Here is a 16,020-nt window from a genome sequence, read left to right as displayed (position 1 = left end):
AAGGGGAGGTCTGCAGGGCTGGAATAAGCATCCTGTCTAAGGTCAGATGTGGAGAGCAAGTTTGTATTTTAACCAGCGTGGTGCGACTGCACAAAGGACAGTAACTTGAGAGAAGGCACATTTTCTAGCTGACCAGCTAAAGTGGTCTAAAACACAAAAGGAACTTGAAGAGCTTCTTAGCTACCCCTTCACTTAGGTGGTAGCTGTCAGCAGTGCTTCTCTTGTGCTTTGGAAACTGCTAGACTAAAACACAGCAAGTTTTAGTCATTCAGACCCCAGAGCTGCTGCAACTCTCAGACCGGTGGTAACACATACAGCTCTTCAGAGTAGCTTAACATGCTGTGAAATACGTGGCAAGATTTTCAACACTCCTACTGGCTAATTAGGACATAGACCTTGCAGATGTTTTTAATCAAGGAAGAAAACCTAGGGATCCTACACTACACACACATGCACTATCCCTACATTAGTGGCAAATGTAGCAGCTTGAAGAAACTGCTTTTAACAAAGAAGTTCAGTTTATAGTTCTTACAACTATAAGGAAAATAGTTCCTCAATACAAGCAGATGCAGTGCTGGTTTCCTCGCACTACAAGTAAGTTCTAGTGTATCTGTGCTAGTAGTGTTTAAAGCACCAGAGGGAAATAAATGGCTAATAATTGTCACTCCTTAGACTACTCAAAATGCAGTACCTTGGTCTTGACTCTTGGGAATGAGAGATACAGCAGAAGCAACAGGTTTTTAGATTCTCAGAAGGTTCAAAGAATAGGGAGCTACAGGCAATAAAAGCTCACTGGCAGGGTAACAGCTAAACTTCTCTGTTGTAGGCAGTGCCTTTTCCATAAGGAGATTAACAACTTCATGAAAAGCCTTGTAACGAACCACAATTTGCATTCATAGGCACCTGTTAGCTTTCCCTCCCCTTCGATTATACAAGCCCTCTCCTAACTCCTGATATTTTTTTCAATTTGTGGAGAAATGGACCAGGTTTTTAGAGCAAGGAAAGAGCAGGGTGGTGGGAAGAAATGAGCCAAATCCAATATTTGGTTTAGCTTTTCCTTTGGAAGAGCAGCTATTACAGAATTAAAATTCCATCTCTCCAGCTGATTATCTGACACACACGAGACCAACCTTCCCTTCACCTCCAATGAAATCAAAAACATTTCCCCAAAACCCAAATGCATTTTCCCCCTTCCAGCCCAGGCTCAGAGTCATGAGCAACAGAGTAACCCTCCATTTCATTTGCTTTCCTGAGCTGAGCTACACATTTGAAGCTCATAAGGCCAGCACCCAGATGGTAGATCAGTTAGATATATGACACACATTGTCTTATATGTCTGTATAAGATATATAAGTCTTGCTAGCAATCCAGCAGATACTCTTTTTGCCTTTTTTATTAAAAGATCTCAAATTAAAAGCAAAAGTAATTAAATTAAAAGAAAAATAAAATCAAATTATCTACAGATACTCAAGTAGGAAAGCAGTCAAGTTTTAAGGTATCCCGCCTGCAGGACTTCTATCGCGATAAAGCAAGGTCTTACCCTAAAGTGTGCTTTAGGGTGGTTTCTCCAAACAGACAAACCTGACAAGTAGTAGGCTGTTTCAGAAAAAACAAACAAACAAACAAAACCCCTCAAAACTTGGGCTAAAATGACAGAGCTTAAATGAACAAGCTGCTCAGGTTCAAATAGTTTTTCTCTACTGCAACATACACTCTTTGGCAACTGGGAAAAATCTCTGTAGCATTGTTTTCCGTCCCTTCTTCCACCTAAAAAAGGTGGCTAAGAATTTGAACACGGCTGGAAAGCTAAGAGGAACTGTGTGTGGATTTACTACTTATTACATATCCAGAAGTCTAGAGCCTAATACAAAAAACAAACAAACAAGAAAAAAGTACTATTTCATTTAGATGTATTAAAATAAAAACAGGCCTTTGCACTCTTCTGTTACAGAAAGTAGGGCTCATTTGCTTCGGTAACTCTGTATTCATAACAGAACACCCTTGAGAAACAGAATGCAGAACTACATTTTCATCCCATCAGAAGTTTTTAAACAGGGGAAAAGAAGCTTTGCCAGAAAGTGAAAAAGAGCAGGATTTTTACCTGTATTTAAAGCTGATATTGGATGATCTGAGGAGCCTGCAGCTTCACAAGGGAAAGAAGTTTTTATGTTAAATCCCTCAACTACAGAGCAGACTAGCAAAGAGGTTTTAGTTTATAATGCCAACCTAAGAATGAGTTAATCCTCAGCTTTGTGTGTGCTCTTTAGTGTAATATGGAGGGCTAGCACACCAGTAGATGGTGCCTTTATTTCTAACTTTCAAGTTAAGCAAAAAGAAAAAACTCTTGAAAGTAATAAGAGACTGAAGTTTTTAGAGCCAATTATCTAAAGTTACCAGTAGTAGTCCTAAGAGTTTAAGATCATGTTAATAATTCATTTCAGAGCAGAGCCCCAAGGGCACTTAGCCCTGGAAACACAAACCTGGAAATGTCTGTAGAGGAGAAAGTAGGGAATAAAAATTAAGTGGCATGGGACAAGAACGGAAGAGATTATTTAGGTCAGCCTTTCTGAAGAAACTGAACACCAAAGCACAACAATTCCACATAAACTGAACACCCTCCTAAGTGGAGGCTAAGTGGAAGGTGAGGTGGTATGGGAAATTCGTGGAGAGGAGGGGGGAGAATATATATATATAAAATTAATTATAAAAATTTAAAATTCAATTTTTGCTTCCTTTTTTTCTAGTCACACAGAAGAGGGGAATGATTTGAACTCACAGCTTGCAGAGGTTCAGTGTAGCATGGAGTTTATTCCAACAGAGAGACAATCTAGAAAGCATATGCCATTAACCAAATAAATATTTATAGATTGCAGTTTTGCAAGACTCAAACCTCTGCTACTCTTCTTGTCTCCATGGCAATTCAGAGGGAGCTTCTGAAAATGGGGGATGGGGTTTTAAACTAGTCGGGCTGTGACAAAAAAGCGCCCATTTTCCAGCCCTCTCCCAAGTCCTGCCCAACAGTGGTTTCCACAGCAACTCATCAGTGGCCAAAGACAGCTTGCAGAGGCAGTGTGAGCCTATAGCTGCTTCAGCTGTTTATTTCAAGACACATCAGGATGCTGAAGACTTGTGTCTAGTACCATCATGTTTCCAAAGACCATGAGCATAGACTATGGGAGTAGAAGTCCCTTGCCACTGCTGTCCTGCCCACCGTGTACCACACACTGCAGCAGCGATCTGAACAGATTTCCAGTTGCATTACTAGGTGTAATAATTCAGCAAAATACTGGTCTATGAAACACCTAGAGAGATTGTAGAATTATTAAATTTACAAAACAAAGCAAGGTACCCAGTGCAAACTGGCATATTCCTCTGAACAATAGGCAGTAGTACTAGACTGATTTACATCAGCTGTAAAATCAGCCCTGAAACATCAGAGAGTAGGGAAACTAAAAGAAACAAACCACACACACCCCAAACCCCACACAACCATTCTGGTCCACAATTTGAGATAAAGATCTCTGAAATATCCTACAACTTTTAAATTACTTTTGCTGCAACTGCCAATCAATTTGAAAAGGATAAACACTTTCAAGAACTCACATCATTTATATACTACAAATACACACATTACTTTTAAATCTGTTTCCAGGGTTTTCTTTATTTTACTTTCCTACTGTGTCAACCAGCATTAGTCACAGTTCCAGTAAACACTGTATGAAACTGGAGTCCCTGCTCATTCAGAACCAATGAAGTCATTCATCCACTGCAGGATCATGTTTCCAGATGCTAGGAAGAACATCAAGATGCTACAACTTAAAAACGCTCTAAGTAACTACATTGTTACAGTGAAGGAATGTCTCTTCCTATTGTTAGTCTTACTCATTTAAACTGGAACCAAATTGCCTGTGCATCCTCAGTCCCTTGTCAAGTCCATAGCAGCTTTTCCCCAGCAGGTCTTCTCAACCCTTTTTGATTAATCTAAGCATTTTACAAAGCACTTTCACTGCAGAGGATGAGTATGCATGAGTATGTATTAAGATCTGGCTTTTGAAAGTATAGGAGTAGCTAACTAACCAGAATTGTGCATTGCAAAGAGATCCTAAGTAGCAGGTAGGATAGCTAATTTGACCATCTGCACACAAATGTCTCACTTTCAGCAACGTGTAATAATCAAAGCTATGCAAGTCAGCATTTTCACCTTATGTCCCATACTGAAGGGAATGATACCTCTGAAATACATTAATTTTAAAAGATCTCAAAAATTCTCTCTCAAGAAGATATTGACCTAGAATATACTTCTATACTAATAGTCAAAAGATGTAAGAAAAACTCCTAGTGAGTTTTTTTAAAAAGGAGCTTTACACAGGCTTTCTCCCATTCAATTTTTGCTGACTTTGGGACATACTGTGACTTCATGCTAGCTAGCATGCCCATGAAAAAAAGTCAGTGTCTTTCCAAAAACAGCAGGATTCTCTTTAAATACAAATATTCAGCAAAAGCCTTGTGCAATGCTTTGTGAATTTGAGATTACTGAGGAAATGTTTTCAATAGCTGGGGGTGGTGGCAGTATTTTCACTTAAGCAAATTTCACTCAAACCTTGAATTTTAGGACTGCATTCTATGAGTGATAAGCAGCAACGAAGTTAGTGCTTTAACTTTTTTTCCTCCAGACTACAGACCAGATTCTTTGCTAATATGAGGTGAGAACATGATGCCCACTTCTCTCCTGGACAAAAGAATTTGGTGAACCTTTCCTAATAATCCAAATGCAATTGCCAAATTAGCTCATCCCGTTTTCATTCACACATGATCTCTTACGCTGCCAAGTTTGCTCAATAGTCTCTTCCTGCCAGGAGCAGTTAACAGTCATGTTTGATGATTATTACTTTCAACCAATATTGTAGTTTACAGTACAAACGCATATCTTCAGCCTTAATTCTACAGGCCTTTAATAGATAAGTTAGTCCTTTAATATCAAGTTTTATAGAAGCACCTTCCAGTACATTTGAACAAGACTGAAGTCACTCCTTCAATTCAGTTAGGGCTGACATATAGCAAGAGGACCTAGAACAAACAGATGATGTTTGGCATGCTTAAAGGAGAAGGGTAATTAGACGAAATCCTCCGGAAGGTAGAGCTAAGAACAATAGGTCAGTATAGTAGATGCCAAGTTTTCCTGTAGAGGGATGAGGAGGATAAAAACAAACAAGAAAACCAACCAACAAACAAAACCCACAGAAAACCCACCAAAAAAGCCCCTCAAACCAACAAACCACTACAGTCTTCATCACATTAAAAGCTACAGAAGCAAAATAACATATGGGTATTCAAATTAGAAAACATTACACTAACAACACTGGGAAGTTACACAGGAAACAGGAATAAACATAGAGTAACTGTACTTTATTTATTTTTAAATCAAGCATAAATGTTAACTTGGCAATCATCACAGCTTTTCAACAGAAGAGATGTGTTAGGAGCCACATCCTTGAGAATATTTGGTAAGGTTCACTAATGAAACACACTGCTGCTTTGCGTCAGAAGAAGGGAAAGCTCAGTATGGGAGCCAATTCACTGGTTTTCTGCTCCACGTAATAAGATTTGATGAACTTGTCTGCAGGTACTCAAACTAAGAAAGTACCAGCTGTTTCGCTGTCACAAAAATGAAACAAAAAAGATGTCAGCAATTCTGTAATGCTGTAAAACTACAACAAAAAATAATTCAGAAGACCGAATGAGTTGTACGGAAGACAAATAATCTTGTCAGAATTAATCAGTCTAGTCACAGTTCAGAGACAGAAGTAGTACCAGGAACATGTAGAGCTGGGAATCTTGTAATTAATTTATTTTTAAAGCCATTAGAATTGTTTGTTTTTTAGAATACACCATAAGTGGATGAGGATTCAGCCCCCTGAGTCACTACCTTCTCGAGCACAACTTAGTGCTTAAAAGTCTGGTGGTTAAAATGGCTGTATCTGGAATCCTCCGGAATCTTCCAGAATCAAGGTAGTTAAATGGCTAAATCTGGAATGTACAGCACACGTAAGATATATCATCAAACCCCACATGTTACACTTCTAGAATAATCACTAGAGTTACTAGACCAACACATTTCATGAAACTGTGACTCCCAGATAGGCATATATGCTGCTTTAAACTACTGTTTTGCCATCTGTTTTGCCTACTTTCTGCACGTATTCCCTTTATAACCCAACTGCTCATGAGATATTGATGATCTAGAAACTTGTATGACACTATTATTGCATAAACTGAATTATCCTTTAAAAATAAGACTAAAAAAATGTCACTTTAAAGGTGCTTGTGATCCTTCAACTCAGGTCAGCTAATTTCTCTTTAAGGATCTCTTTTTGAGAAAGATGATTGAAGAACGGTCCAAAGACTGCACTGGCAAGCAGATTATACAGGCAGACACACAGACGTAAGCACTGTGATCACGTCGAACACAAACACCAAATAAGGTCTCCAGAGTTCATCTCTAAATTCACGGAATACGTTTTAGTAAGAGGGTGATCTGGGCATGTTTACATATTTATTCCCACTGTTGTTGCAGGACTGAGGTTCCTGCTGTGAGCCTTTTTGGTACAGAGCTAGCATCAGAGTTATGAGTGGTTAAGAAATCAAGAAAGGATTAAAAAAAAAAAACCTCAATGAAGTTAAAACCAGTTGGGTTCAGTTTAATCAAATGCTAGTCTGATTCTAAATACTTACTACCAGCTTTCCAAAGCAAAGTGTAAAACAGTCTTTTGGGTTTAGTAGATTGTTATACAGATACTCCCTCTCTTTTACATTTTCTGATGCTGTATTGCAATACTGAGATACTGATTTTCCTCTCAGGATCCTTTCAAGTGGTTATGACATTACTGCGTATCAGTGAATCACATTACGCCAGGGAGGACCATTTTGCTGGTGAACAGAAGGCATCAGCAGCATTCATTGCAAGCTACAAAGAATACTCAAATACTGACTAAACCCAAACCATTTACCTTTCACATAAAAATATTTACTGAAATTTAAATAGAAAGCTACTAAATCTTCTTAGAGGATAAACACCTTTCCTGCACAAACTCTTCCAACATCTAAGCATTGCTATTAATGATCTTTTAATTGGACTTCGTGTGGACATTAGAGGAGAAAGAAAAGAAAGAGAGAGACATATGCATTCCCCACCTTTCAAGGAGAACCCTGTGATACTTGCTTATTCTTTAAAAAGAGTAGAGGGGGTGGACAGAGACACTAAAAAACTCAAACAACAAACCAAAGAAAAGACAAACAACAAAAGAACTGAACCCAGTGATATTTATCACATATTTTTGTTTTGGAACAGTGCTAAACAGATACCAGTGATGTCTTCCTTCGCTATTCTACTACTTTGGTTTTAGAGATAATCCTTTATTTAATTATTCCTACAGTTATGAGTTGCAAACATCTGAAACAAGCTGGATTGTTTATGTGCAGTGTTAGTTACTGATTAATTATAATCTAAGTCTCAAGCAATGAAATATATGCTTTTATCAGTTAGAAGTTATTAATATTTATACCCTTTTCCAAATCTTGACATATAATATCTTAACTAGCAAGACATCATGGTAAAATTTGTTTAATCCAGCAGAAGCAGCATATAAAGAGTCTTCAGTCACATCACATATAAAGTATGTATTTCTGTTTAGAATTCTAGAACTGTACACTCTAAGAGTTAACTTGATAATGCACAGGCCTTTCATATAGCATGGGTCAGCTAAATGCTTTATTCTCAGCAGGGCCTGACTTTACCCCAATCTAAATTTTAAGTGTTCAGGCTCTCAAGCAAGCTCAACACATGAACACCAGTCAATCAGACCCAATAGAGCTCTGCAGCATGAAAACAGCAGCTTGGAGCACCCTGGCCGATGCCACTGAGCAATGACTTAAGCCAAAGCTGCTTGGGCTCCCAGCCAGCAGCCCTCCATGGGTCTTGGCACACCAAAGTTGTCCATTGCTTCTCATCGCCAGCCTCTGTGCCCTCTCAGATTCTTCTGTATCTAGGCAGGGAAGCAGCCTCCCCAAATACAGAAGGACAGCCCTTCATTATTAACAACATGGGACAGCTTGCTTGAATCCCAGTTTCAGAAGTGCTCACCACTACCAGTTTGAACAGTGTCAAAGCTCCAAAGCCCTGTCACACTCCCCAAAATCCCAGTCAATTGGGGATTGATCAAGAGCCACAAACAAGAAGCCAGGAGTTCAAGAGAGAATTTCTCACCTTTATTGCTGACTAGCTTGAAGACTCAAAGAGGGATAGAAAATCCATTTAGGTGGCCCAGTAGTCACAGCGCCAAGAATTTAAGACCATTTTGTAGAAACAGAAAGGGCACTGGAACACAAAAGCTAGCCATAACATGCAGAAAACACACCTACACATGCTACAGATATTATTCCAGATGATGTGTTTTTACTAATTTTTGCCAGTACAGCAACTAGAAGGCTTCAGTTATGAACCAGGTCCTCCTAGCAGTAAGTACCGTCTACATGTTCAGGTGGTAAACAGCTGTAACTCACATAATATGTATTCAAACTCTGGTTTTCTGCATATAATTTCTCCATATGTTTACAAGTGTGCCAAATACAAGCACTTCTCCAACTCTACTTCAGCTCTAGCCAACATACACAAATCCTTACCATACCACCACCAAGAATTACTCTTGACTCCTACTGGGCTCTTTCTGCGGACTGAGATACAATACTCAATCATTACGGTTTCTTTATTATACTAATTTGAACAAAAGTCACTTCTCAAGAATGCATGTTCCATCATTATTTCCAAGTACTATGCTAACGGCTTGTGAACAGCAAATATAGCCTCTATTGTTAACATTATCTGGTATCAAAACAACCGTATCACTTTCAGTTCAGCTAATATGTTTTGTTTCCCTTCGAGTCTGATCCAATGGTTTGGACAGGCTTGAGAGCATGTTCAACCCTTCAGAAGTTAAGAAGTTAAGGTTTGAACATGCTCTCAAGACATTAAGAAGTTAATCCAAACAAAAGCTATGTAAAGCTATGAAACTTCATACCTGTAGGGTCTGTTCTTTCCAGCTCAAGTCTTGCCATGTCTTACCTTTTTAAACAGCTAGGGTCAAGCTGTAGCTATTTCAATAATATTGTAGCTACAATAATAGCTACAATAATAGAAGTTTCATCTTGCTAGCTTTTACTGGAAACTGCTACGTTTTGAGCTTGTATAAAGCATGCATTCAAAAAGGCTCATTACCAGATTTTTCGATCATGTTTTTCCCTGCTAATAATCCTTGAGAGAAACTGGATGCCTGCTTTAGCTCCTATTAACCAAGAGGGGTTACTAGTTGTTCAACTAGCACTGTTGTATTACTTGCTGTTATTCAGGAATGGCTATTTTCCTCTTCTTCCTTCTCCAAAAGCTCCTTCACCTCCCAGTGTCTGTTAGAAACCGACAAGCGAACAGGACCAGATGTTCAGCTGCCAAGCTCACCTTCTGCCTGGTTTAAGAAATTTTATATAAGCACTTGAGTGCTCAATGATATACTGTGAGCATAGAGGTGACATAACTCATTGGTGCCCTCTGGAAAACAGCGGCTTTGGAAATACAGGTGAGCACTGGCAATCATCCAAATGCTCCTCCAGCCTTATTTGCTGTCTCATTCTTTGAAATACATATTCATTCCCCTAAAACACCCCAGCATTTCAATGAAGGAAACAAATAATTTGTCTTGATAACAAGACACCATAATATTTGCTTTAAGCTTCCTGTGGTGGAATTACAGCACAATCACATACAGTGCTTGGAGGAAGATGCAACGGACTTTTTCTTTAGAAACGTTTTGTTAAAACTGTTACTTCTTTGAAAAGTACTCCAGATGGCAAAAGACATACCAGAAAGTAAACTGAAACAAAGCTGTCTTTACAAAACTGAAGGGGGAGTGGGGGAGATAGCCAGTATATAATTAATTACTGGTAAATTAATTGCCTTTCAGCTTCCACGTAACACTTCCTTTGGTTTCCATTAAAGTGCTCACCCCATTGTAATTTAGCGAGTAAACTAGAGAGTAAACTTACAAACCATCTATTTTCCCACCTATATGCAATAGTGCCACAAAGTTACCACAGTGGAAGAAAAAAACCCTCAACCAGCCAAACAAGAAAAAACAGTAATAAGATGGTTCATTGTATACATCCACTGGTACACCATTTTAAACAATTTTTTTTTTGTTTGATATCATTGTATAACTTCAAGGGAACCTTAATTTAGCCATTCCATATGGCCCTGGCAAATAGTCTACAATGACAAATACTAATGTCTACCTTGTATATCAAAACAATTGAAGCACAAGATATTTATATCATGATGTGGACATTTCTGGCTGTGTGAACATTTCTTAATAATCTTCCTTTACGTAAGCATTTATCCTGGAGTCACCTCTAGCATTGCTAAGAAAAAGTACACCACCAAGCCTTACTTTGAGAAAAGCATTCCTAAAAGGGATCGCCAGCTGCAGGGAATTGATGATGAACAGACTGTCTTCAGAAGTGCTCCAACAGAAAGATGACATTTTGAGTGCTGATGGCCCCTAAGTAGGTCATACCATCTGTAAACTTTTAAATCCCAGTTTCAGAACTAAATCATTAATTGTTCATGCCCGCCAAAAGCACAACCCCAAACAAAAAGACAACCCCAAACCTATCCCTTGCCAGCCCCGCAACAAGGGGGTTTTACTGGTTACTTACTGGTACTGCAGAAGATGCACACATGTCATTGTCAGTCTTCAGTGAAGAAATACCACTATTATTCACTCATGTGACATTATGAGAAAACTGGATTTGTTTGGGGGGTTTTTTGTGTGTGTCAGTTGTACAAGAAGATTCTTCCATACTTAAGATATGACCACCAGCACTTGAGAAAAACCTAAAGCAGTTGCAGCACCCTTTCAGGAAGTGTCAAAGCCTTCTCTAACAGTTTTAGCTCTCTTCTTTAAAAACAGGCCCACACCCCCCCAAAAAAACCATTTGGGGTCAGTGGATGCAGACAAGTTTGGTAGCTTTAGGTCACAAAAGATGATCCCACATGTTTTGTCAAGTCTGTCAGCTAAAGAGCAAAGGTGAAGTCAAAGTTCAACTACTTGTGAGTTCTTACCTGCTAATTTGTGATGTCCTCAGCCTGTTTCTTCAGCAGAACCTGGCAGATACTGTCTTGCTGTCAAAACAGTCTGCAGCAGGAAATATAGGTATAATACAGGAAACAATCACAAAAATATCTTTGCGTAATTCAGTTAAATAGCCAGTGAGAAAACCTCTTCCAAGCTCAATTAGGTCTGCTAATCACAGTGATAGCTTTAACTCTCATTATTAATGCCAGATGCCCTATGTTATTCACAACTATCAGAAATACATGTCCTGTGACATGAACAAAGAATTGTTGTAACACTAAAGCTAAGAAAACAGGACCTCGGAAGCTGAGGGACAGCAAAAGCAAGTTCTCCACTTGCACACATCCACCTCAAGCAGAAGAGGAGGAATTGCAATTTTACCTGGAAATGTCACATCCAGACATTTCCTGTCTCTTGTATGCAGTGAGGGAAGACAGTCACACTCATCTTTTTCAGTTGCACGCCAAATAGCAGGCTGTGGGGCCAGTAAGCTGAACTAAGAATACTGCTAGGCCAGCCAGGGACCATCTCTCTCTGGCTCCTTTCTGCTAGAGAGAGAGAAGAGAGACAAAGCCCCCACCACAGAACAGCAATGCTTCTGGCTGAGGCCTCTCAGAATTAGAGAGCCCCTACCAAGCAGCATGCCTAGGTTTAAGGGAAATAGCATGACTTGCTCAAATGAAGCAATGGCCATGATTTCCAAGAGACATGCCAATAACTCACAGCCGGAGTTTCTTCTGAGCCCTGAGGATCTAACCAAGAGGTGAAATGGAAAAGGTTATAACATCAGCTAGAGAGAGGAGCATGTCTCTCTTTTTAAGACAGGAAGGTCTTCCAAACAAGTCCTGAATTTTTATGTGTTTTAGAAGCATTTGGGTATCTTGTGCAGTGTCACCACAGTCATAAACAACAATGAAAAAGTCAGGCTGAACATTAGAAACAAGCTTTGCTTTTCTGTAGTTAATTTTCGTTTGTATTTAAGAAGCTTACTCTCATCTCACAGCATATGTTACGGTGTCTAAAAGTCTATGCAGGTTTGTAGACAACTAGCAGTCTATAGCAAAGTACTGCTCCTCAACTAAAACAGAAAGAGAAGGAACCTTTCTTTTATGTATCTTCCCCCAACTCCCTCTCCAAACAATAGGCAGTCTGGTTTATATTATTACGCTGTACATATATTACTAAAGAAATATGTAGTCTTACAAATTTAGGTAATGCCATCTCACCTGAATATGGACTCTGATTTATAAATCAGAGTAAGTCATAAAATCATGGAATGGTTTGAGTTGGAAGAGACCTTAAAGATCATCTAGTTCCAACCCCCTGCCATTGGCAGGGACACCTTCCACTAGACCAGGTTGCTTAAAGCATCATCCAACCTGGCCTTGAACACCGCCAGGGGTGGGGCATCCACAGATTCTCTGGGCAACCTGTGCCAGTGTCTCACCACCCTCATAGTAAAGAATTTTTTTCCAATATCAAATCTAAATGTAGTTGAAAGTTATTACCCTCTTCCAGTTTAAAACCATTCCCCCTCCCTCAATTTTTATCTTCCTCATAAAAAGTCCCTCTCAAGATTCCCTGTAGGCCCCCTTTAGGTACTGGAAGGCTGCTATAAGGTCTTCCTGGAGCCTTCCCTTCTCCAAGCTGCATAACCCTGTCTCTCTCAGACTGTGTCCATAGCAGAGCTGCTCCAGCCCTCTCATCATCTTCGTGGCCTTCTCTGGACTCACTCAAGCAGGTCCACATCCCTCTGTGTTGTGGGCCCTAGAGCTGAATGCAGTACTGCAGGTGTGGTCTCACAAGAGCAGAGTAGAGGGGAAGAATCACCTCTTTCACCAGCTGGTCAACAACCAAGTTAATCCAGCAAACAAAGAGGGTTTAATAGAAGACTGGGGGTTGACAATATTCTCAATTTTGAGTACATCAGTCACACAGCACAGATAATCAGGAGAGCATAGTTTAAAGACTTCCACTGTCAATTCCTACAGCTAAGGCAGTCATGCTTTACAATTTCTTGTTGAGGGTGGGGAGGAAACACAAAAGGCTTTTTTGGTCTAAAACCTCTGCATCTATCTGAAAGATTCCTGAGCATGAAGGAGTGTTTGTTTTAAAGCCAAAACCAAGCCCTCACTTTATTTATTGCTCAAACTATCCCAGTGAGCTCCATCAAATATTTATGTAAGACTACTATTTACCGCCTCTGCATTGTCCTCACACAGACATATTGTACTGGATTTGCTTGCAGCATCACCAGATTAACTTCTAACGTACACTAATGCAGGAAAAAAATCTCACCTAGAAACTTCCCCAAAAGGCCAGTTCATCTGTACACACTACCTCCTCCACAGTAGCCGTGATGGTTAACGACAATTGTTTCTGTACATTTTGTAACTGTCTGGCCTTACAAATGCTACTTTGTGGCATCTTTTAAAACTTTCTAGATAGCATCAGTTTCAGGAGCTCACTGTGATAGAGAACATTATTGAACACCTCCAACTTCTTTATTTTCCCCTAAATTGAAGGTGAATATAGCAGCTTTAGCTCAAGAGAAATCACCATTTCTGGTGGTCATTAATATTTCTTAGTAGGGTCTCACTGAAAAGCAATCCAAACCTGACCTACCTTAGCACTGTTCTTGGCTATGCTGACATCCTGTGACCAACTTACACAGCTCTTTATTTCTGCAGCTGAGCTACCAAGCTAGTTCTCTACATTTGCTCCACAATAAGTGCCCAAACACTTCATGTGTCAACCACTGCTTTCTCTTCATTACTTTCTCCTCATTCCCCTCCACCTCCAGAGCATGTGGGCCCCACATAAGAACCATCCAAGCACCACATCTGACTTGGATGTCAGTATTAGTCTTATTATTCATGTGAACATACTTGAGCCCCAGGAAGAGCAGCAGACTCCTGATTGCCTGGATTTCCTCTGGCTCACACAAACAATCAGCATTTGCACACCCGCCTACAGTCACTTTCTCCATGTGACAACTTCTTATTAGTGCCTTGCTGGTAAACTTTCTACCCACCTGGTGCTTCTTGGGAACTGGGACAGGAAGAGGAAAACAAAATAAAATAAAATAAAATAAAAAAAAAAAGGAGGCAAGTGTGACAACAATGTAGGCACTTTGATCCACTGTACTGCTTCCAAACCCCACTCTGTATCATTTCCTCACTGGCCAAAGCCAGCACTGCCAGTAGACACAACTAACTAGAAAGTTGAGCAGCCTGAAGACCCTGAAGCACGTCACTGCCCCACAAACCACAGCAGCCTCATCCACTCAGATGCACCCATGCAATTAACAACAAAGAAAAAATATTTTTAATTATTATTTGCATATTAGTATATGAAAGAGAAAGTCAGTGCTAGCTGCCCATCTAACATCCCAAATTTTCCATAAGGTATCTTCGAAGAAAAGAGTGGTGGGGTGGAAAACCCTTCACCTAATGAAAGACCTAACAGACGTGCCATTTCAAGTCTCTCCTCAACTGGACTCATGTTTGCAAAAAAGGACCTTTCACAAACACACAACTTTTTATTAGGTGAGAAGGAATGAAAGGTAAACTACAGAACACATCCAGCATCATCACCATGGATGTCCCCCACCCACAACGCATTGAGAACCCATCCCAGGCTGGCCCCAGGTGGTCCCTTCACTGCCAGACTGTGCTACCTACCTCTTTTCAAAACATTGTTTCCACGTACAGCCTCTTTCCCCAAAGTACCAGCAAGACACAAGAAGCATTCAACAGCAACACAGCAAGATCGGATCTGAAAGTGACAGCCTCATCACACCACTGGCACTGTGAACACTGTGTTACTAATTCACTGTTTCTTCGCAGGTATGTGATCTGTTTTTTTACTTATTTCCATGGGCTTTCTGGGTGGGGCAGCTTTTGCCAACTTATTTTAACATGCTGCCCCCCACCCCCCTCATCTCCCCGTTGTGTTTTTAAGGAGTTAGACAATAGGACCATAAAAATACTGGAAACACAAGTCTGTTCTGGAGCTGCAGCATCCAGCGCTGGCAACAGAACACACGATCCCGTCACTCGCTCATCCACCTCGTAAAGGCCATCAGAAAAGCACACTACGCAGCCCGCACCCTAAAGTTTGCACCACTGCAGAGAGCCGCTGGCTTGCCCTGAAACAGGCCCGGCTTAAACAGGTTACATCTGTGCGAGAGCAACAGACACATGGAAACAATCACCGCGCCGTCCCCCGCCTGCCGCGAAGGACTCGCTCGCTCCTATTTCGCTGTTGGAAACACCACTTGGCTCCTCTCGCTCCGGGGGCGAGGGAAGGGAAATGACCTCCTGCGCCTCTTCTCCCTGCCCCGCGGCTCCCCGAGGCGGGCAGAGCCGCCGCAGAGGCGGCTCCCGGCGGGGCGCGGCAGGGCAGGGCCCGGGCGCCGGCCGGGGAAGGGGCCGGGCACCCTCAGGCCGAGCCCCCCTCATCCTCCCGAGACACTTCGGCCACTTCGGGGGACCGTCCCCCCGGGGCCAGGGAGCCCAGCGGCCGGGGCGCTCCCAGAGGGAGCGGTACGCGGTAGCCCCCACGCCCACCCCGCGGGGGAGGGACGCGGCCACTTACAGCTCAGGACCCCCAAGTAACCGAGGAGGAGCAGACGGAGGCTGCGGCTCGCCATCTTCCCGGCAGCGGCGGCTCCCCGCCGGCGGCAGCGGTTAATAACCACCGGGCGACGCCGGCGGCGGGGCGTGAGGCGCGGCCCGGGGGGGCCGGCCCGGCCCGGCCCGGCCTGGTTTCGGCCCAGGGGAACGGGGCGGTGCCTGGCGGGCCGGGGTCGCCGGGGAGGCGGCCGTGGGGCAGGTGC

General features: G+C 41.6%; 1 protein-coding gene across 2 annotated transcripts in view; it reads right to left on the bottom strand.

The window, feature by feature from the left end:
* The window catches only part of JAM2 (junctional adhesion molecule 2), a 34,285-nt gene extending 18,265 nt beyond the window's left edge, over positions 1-16,020 (bottom strand). The window contains exon 1 of one of the 2 annotated variants that reach the window (XM_032919719.1): positions 15,780-16,020. In XM_032919719.1, the coding sequence (XP_032775610.1) occupies positions 15,780-15,834 (55 nt within the window). In that variant the 5' untranslated portion in view covers positions 15,835-16,020. The remainder of the gene's footprint in view (positions 1-15,779) is intronic. The other variant, XM_030475018.2, reaches the window with a different exon arrangement.

This window comes from Strigops habroptila, chromosome 2 (assembly GCF_004027225.2).
Source record: "Strigops habroptila isolate Jane chromosome 2, bStrHab1.2.pri, whole genome shotgun sequence".
NCBI lineage: Eukaryota > Metazoa > Chordata > Aves > Psittaciformes > Psittacidae > Strigops > Strigops habroptila.
This window is presented reverse-complemented; position numbering and strand designations above follow the sequence as displayed.